Source organism: Lygodium microphyllum, chromosome 22 (assembly GCF_053477565.2).
Source record: "Lygodium microphyllum isolate KBCC chromosome 22, Lygodium_microphyllum_v1.1.10, whole genome shotgun sequence".
Lineage (NCBI taxonomy): Eukaryota > Viridiplantae > Streptophyta > Polypodiopsida > Schizaeales > Lygodiaceae > Lygodium > Lygodium microphyllum.
The window spans coordinates 85,579,820-85,585,743 of NC_141156.1; the positions used below are offsets into that span (position 1 = coordinate 85,579,820).

At 41.4% G+C, this 5,924-nt stretch overlaps 1 protein-coding gene across 1 annotated transcript; it reads left to right on the forward strand.

Annotated features, from left to right (window-relative positions):
* Positions 1–371: 371 nt before the first annotated feature.
* Positions 372–2,207, forward strand: LOC148017373 (trihelix transcription factor GT-3b-like). Its single transcript, XM_087662812.1, has 2 exons — positions 372–806; positions 1,384–2,207. Exons 1-2 carry the CDS (start codon positions 732–734, stop codon positions 1,951–1,953), a joined length of 645 nt encoding a protein of 214 aa, XP_087518938.1. The 5' UTR covers positions 372–731; the 3' UTR covers positions 1,954–2,207.
* The last annotated feature ends 3,717 nt before the right edge of the window (positions 2,208–5,924 follow it).

Here is a 5,924-nt window from a genome sequence, read left to right on the forward strand (position 1 = left end):
GGTGCGGTTGGGGGCCCTAGTGCCCCCCGCCCCCCTCCAAAATCCCCAATGGCACCTAGCTAGGTATGTGGTGTCACTAACCGAACGGTTGCCCCCCCCACCACACCTAACTAGGTATGTGATGTGGCCGATCCCCTTGCCTCCGACCACTCACGACGATGTCGTAATAATTCAGAAATACGGGAACTATAGTGGGAAATTGTTTACAACTTCTTGTGAAGTTTCCCTTTACTTAGGAGTCAGGACAGCCATCTGAGGGAGGCGATTCATCATCCTCTTCAGAGACCCCTGTTTTCGTTCACACAGCGAGCGAGAAAAGAACGGGACCCGGGATAACCCACACAAGAGCGAGCCTGCGTGAATATTAAGAACTGGCGTACTCTCTGCACAGCGTCAATGGTGGGGGCGAGCCAAACCCTAACCTGGCGTACGCCCAGCGGAGCGAGCTCCTGCCTCCCCCTGCCTCCTCTGCACCCCCCGGCGATGGCGGCGTCCTGGCCATCATACCCCTGCATCATCATCATCAGCAGCATCAGCCCCAGCCACTGGCCCTCTCCACCTCCGACCTCTCCTCCCTCTCCGCTGCCCCCGCCTCCTCCAAGAAAGACGATCGCTTCCCCCAGTGGGGTTTCCAGGAGACCGCCGACTTCATCGCCATCCGCGCCGAGCTCGAGAAGGACTTCACACAGACCAAGCGCAATAAGACCCTCTGGGAAATCATCTCCGCCAAGATGAAGGAGAAGGGATACCGCCGCAGTGCCGAGCAGTGCAAGTGCAAGTGGAAGAATCTAGTCAACCGCTACAAGGTATCTCGTCTGTTTCCGAGTGTCTGCGGTGATCGCTAAGTGTGCAGCCTAGGCGTTGGAAAACCTTGCTTGCAGGTTGCATAATTATACAATGTTATAGCATTGCTCTTATGCTATGGCATTCCTCTTCCAAAATCATTGCTGTGAGTGGAAATGAGGCTCTGTATTTCTGAAACTGAAAGAACGTGATTAGAAATTGGCAGAACTTGTGCATAATTCTACGATGCTGTGACATTTCTCTTCCAAAATCATTGCTATGAGTTGCAATGATGCTGTAACATTTCTCTTCCAAATTCATTGCTATGAGTTGCAATGATGCTATGTATGCCGGAAATTGAAAGAACCTTGTCGTTAACTTAAGCTAGAAATTGGGAGAACTCACTTAAGGTTTTGTTGGAATTGAAAGAGCAAAGTTCTAAACGATATCACTTTCTGGGCTTGGAAATATATAACTAATCTAGTGGTCAGTAGATCCTGTTGTGTTACCTTTGTTCAAAGGATGCCAACGAGTGCTAATTTCATCAATGATGTGACTCTCAGCTTTACTCTCATATTTTGATGCTTCTCTTTGAAGCAGGGAAAGGAGACCATGGAACCAGATAATGGCAAATCATTTCCTTTTTTTGAGGAATTGCATGCTATTTTTACTGAGCGGGCCAGGCGGTCTGATGGTTCACTCGTGGAATCAGAATCAGCAGCCCGAACAAAGAAGAAAGGAAGGAAAGGCTCATTACTAGACAGGTCTTCTGAAGACTTTTCTGATGAGGACGACGATGATGATGATGACAGTGAGGATGAGCGCATTGTGAAGTCCAAGAAGAGGAAAACTGACCGGGAACGGCAAAGGTCCACTGCAGAGAAATGTAGGGCCAACAACATGCAGGAGGTGCTTGAAGATTTTCTGCAGCTGCAGAAACACATGGAATTACAGTGGAGGGAGACAATGGAAAGGAGAGAAGAGGAGCGTAGGTTGAGGGAGTTAGAGTTTCGGAATGCTATGGAGCAGCTTGAGAATGAGAGAATCATCAGGGAACAGCGGTGGCTTGAGAGGGAGGAACAAAGACAGGCAAGGGAAGAAGCTCGGGCTGAGAAAAGAGATGCTGTCGTTGCTGCTATCCTAAATTATCTTGCTAGGGATAGTGTTTGATAAAGAAGGCCCTCTTCTCATATCATACTTTCTTCATTAACTTTCTGTGTGACTCAATGGGTGATCACTTTCCACAGGTTTACTGCATAAGAAATATTGCATTTTTCCAGCTGACAATTTCCTGTCTGTCTGTCTGGCAGACCATCTTCAACACAACTAATAAACTTGTATAAGAGTGTCTGAATATTGTGGCTTATATGTATCTTGATGCTGACATCATGCATGTAAAATAGAATGAATCGGGTTAAGTTTTTGATTATCTTGTGTAACCTATCCTGTGACTATTCTGTGATCAACATAACTTTGTGTGTCTTCTTTAACACACCAGCTACTAGTTTACACTTTTGTCATGGTGAAGTTAAGTTATTTCTCAAGGAGGTCATATGTCTTCGTACTATTTTTTCTTGATGCAGTATCAATTGAGCAAAGAGCTTTGAATGACTACCTGAAGGGCTTTGTAGAAGGTAGTTGCAATTTTAGTTGAAAACCGAAGGTAATCTGATGCGAGCAAGAAAAAATTGAAGGGCATTTGAAGGGGCTGAAAGCTAAGAAGAGTGATTATATCAGTGCCTGTCAGCCTTACAAGAATATAATGGCACAAGAGGAGCTCTAGGGAGGGCAAGTGGATAATTCAAATGAGGAATTGTTTGTGATTACTAAACTTGTGTGGAGGGTGGTTGCAGATTTCTCTTCAGGAACAGGTTGTCAGATAGTTTGAGATCGCTCTTTAGTAGTAGCTCCTGTCAGAAGCATGAGTTTCTTTTGTTGATCTGGTGTCTGTGTGCCATTGGTCTTTACTTGGTTCTTGTACATTTCATTCATGGTGTTAAAGCAGAATGATTGTGAAATTTGATGGTCACATTATTTTGGTTGGGAGTGCTTAAAGGCTGCAAAGTCAAATTTGGCTGAATGACTGGCAGTTCAAAAGCATGATTTTTTCTGTATTGAATCAGGGGGCTTGTTTTTGTAAGGTATGTGATATCAAGAATATTGTATGGCCAGTTTTTTTCCTTATTGTAGTTCCTGTTGATATGAAGTGTCTAGTATTCAACAGCTCAGCTCGACATTGCTGTTTTTCAAGCTCTTATTTGCCAGTTTTTCAACGGCTGGTAGGTCTTTTGACAGCAGGAGATGTAGGTGGACACTTCAGGTTTAGATTCATTCAAGACTCAGTTGCAAATTCATTGCCATTGGTGGAGTGGCAATACCTATATAAGTGCAGTTGGAAAGATTCCCCTTGTCAATATATCACGTGAGCCTGAAGAGGTTGAGTGTGAGTTGACGCCTCCGAATCTACACCCACTTGCTCCAATTCAATGACAGTATAATCAAAGATGTACAAGCTTTGTACTGCTGGCTCCAAACAAGTAAACAAGTACAGAGGGAGATGATTTTTGAGCAGTGTGAAGCTCGAAATTCTTAAAGATCCATCATGGAGAGAAGTGCTTGTGGCACACACTGTGTGCTCCCATAGCAGCAGGACATGTATCCCTTCCTGTCCACCTACACGAGGTAGAGTCTGATGGGAGGACCACTTGATGCAGGGACATGTTACTTGGCAAAGATGAGTACATCTAAGGAGCAATATGTTATACTGGCAATGCAACCCTGTTACCTGTATGATTCCAAAGGAGGTCTAAGTGCTCCTATTCTAATTTCATAGTACTACTGGTAGGTATGCTGGCAGTTTGATAGATGTTATTTGGAGTTCATTGTGTTTCGAGGCAATGGAACGCCATGACGATTGTGAAAGCAAGGGGACCAGGCCATTCATATGATCCTATAGGTTGACAAATGTATAAACTTGTAGGCCTGTGCACCCCAGGTATGCTGTTCCATTATGGTTTGCGTTGTACACATCTCTTTGTCCTACATGAAGGGATATGGCTAGCTGCTTTGTAATTAACAAGGCACAAAATTGAGTTTAAAGCTCTCTTGAAAGTGAATAATAGTCCTCCTGCTGGGCCACAACAATCAATTGCAAAAAGTAGGGTGTTCCATGCCATGTTTCTCTCGATTGGTTCCATGTCAAGAAAGCCTCCTTGAGTTTAGAGTTCTAGGAGAGAGCAAGATGCCCATGAAAGCCAATGTAGCGTCCAAGTCCACATCAAGGAAATTTGCTTAGCAAGGAACACAAGAAAGCTGAGAACAAGTGGCATGGATATGGCTGCAAAGTATACTAGTCTTGAATAACCATAATGTTTAACCAATTTCTTCAAGTGCAAGCACCAATGTTGGGCATCATTGTGTCCATTTTATTTCACACCCAAGTATATTATACTCATTGCTACACAAACCATCGTATCTTCGATTCCATGAAAACAAATGATTGTAACAAGATGTTTGCCTCTTAAAATCACTAGTGATGTCAAACCACAAGAAAAAGGAAAGGATCTTAGCCTTCAAATGGGACAACCATATCCAAGCAACATTAGGCTAGGCACTTTAACACTAATATGCATGAAGCCCTAGAGCAATAGAGACTTTGAACATTAATGCCATAACAAAATAAAAGTAAACTTGTTAAAAGTCTTTGATTTACAAGTCCATGAGGCTCAACATAATGATAAATTTGGTATCTTTAAGACTCTTAGGTTGGGATTTACCTCCATCTATGATAGTCTTGGGATAGATTGGCATTTTTGTTACTTTTAGTTGATTCTTTTCCACAAGTTCACAATCCATATCGTCATAATATATTCCCTCACAAGAACATGGACTAAAGTGCTCAAGACAATAATTGTTGCTAGCAATGGAAATGTTCCCTAGATACACCCACTCTCTTTAGACCACTTTGGTCATAGTTGACTTGCATGTCAAATTATAGCTATGAATAAGAGCAAACTCACCATAATAGGATATGCAAAGACAAACATGCCACAAGTTTGCAAATATGTCAAATTCAATTTAAAAATCACTTGATATATAAGAGAAAAAACACCTAGATTTACTAATTGAAGGGCTAATTTGCCAAAAGCATAGGCTTTATTTAATGAGGTTTAGGCATGAAAAAGGTTTGTGCAAAAGTTTATGTAAGACCTCAAAAAAAAGAAGGATAATCTTTATGAATTAAGCATTACAATTAACTGTGTTATGAAAAAGAATTGTAACCTATGTCCCATCATTTTGCAACCAACACATCACGCTACCCCACAAATGGATCAACTTCCTCCAAAACAATAGTGGGAAGCTATGTGTGCGTGCATGTGTGTGTAGAGGTTTGGATGATATAGAAAGTTCCTAGTTTTAGTGGCAAGGAGCACAAGCATTATCAGAGAGGGTATTTTGGGATCAATCACCAGAGGGCATGAAACTTGGTATAATGCAAAATTTAGTGTTTCAATCTTGTGATTGCAAGTTTTTTCTTGATAGAAGCAATTGTCTATGGTTCACATAATCAATGTCAATCTTTTATCAAGTTGATAAATGGCTAAGATTGGGCTAATGTTATTCACACTTTATTTAGATCTAGTATTTTTATTTAGAATTTTAAAATATGAATCAACATTGAGAGAAGGTTCAATTCCTTTTTCCTTTACTTGGTCACTTCATTGGTTTGACTAATATGTTATTCTATTTGTGATGAGTGGTGTATGAAAAATAGTCATGACTTTATTTTGTATGTAAGTATGCATCCATACATACATATGCACAAATTTACATACGCATATGCATGCACATATGTAAATGTGAACATAAAGAGAGACCTTTTAAAAAAAAAACACTTTAGCAATATCCTATTAATTAAGTAGTCAAGCCCTCATCACATCCAAATTTTATCTATCTACAACCTGTGTAAGAAGGTGTCTTCCAAAGACACATTTTGAGCTCACCTTGGACAGTCAACTCTCCCCAAATCTAGAAAACAAAATATAAGTAGTGTTAACCCCAACACGAAGAAAGCAAAAGGAAGTGGAAAAGACGCAGGGCAAAGGCGGAAAAAAGGTAGCCCAACTGAAGAAAGAAAAGGA

Bases quoted from the DNA above. Each gene is read 5' to 3' on its own strand.
- LOC148017373 (XM_087662812.1), top strand. From the start codon at position 732: ATGAAGGAGAAGGGATACCGCCGCAGTGCCGAGCAGTGCAAGTGCAAG. The intron at 807-1,383 runs GTATCTCGTCTG...TCTTTGAAGCAG, and splicing joins ATCTAGTCAACCGCTACAAG to GGAAAGGAGACCATGGAACC.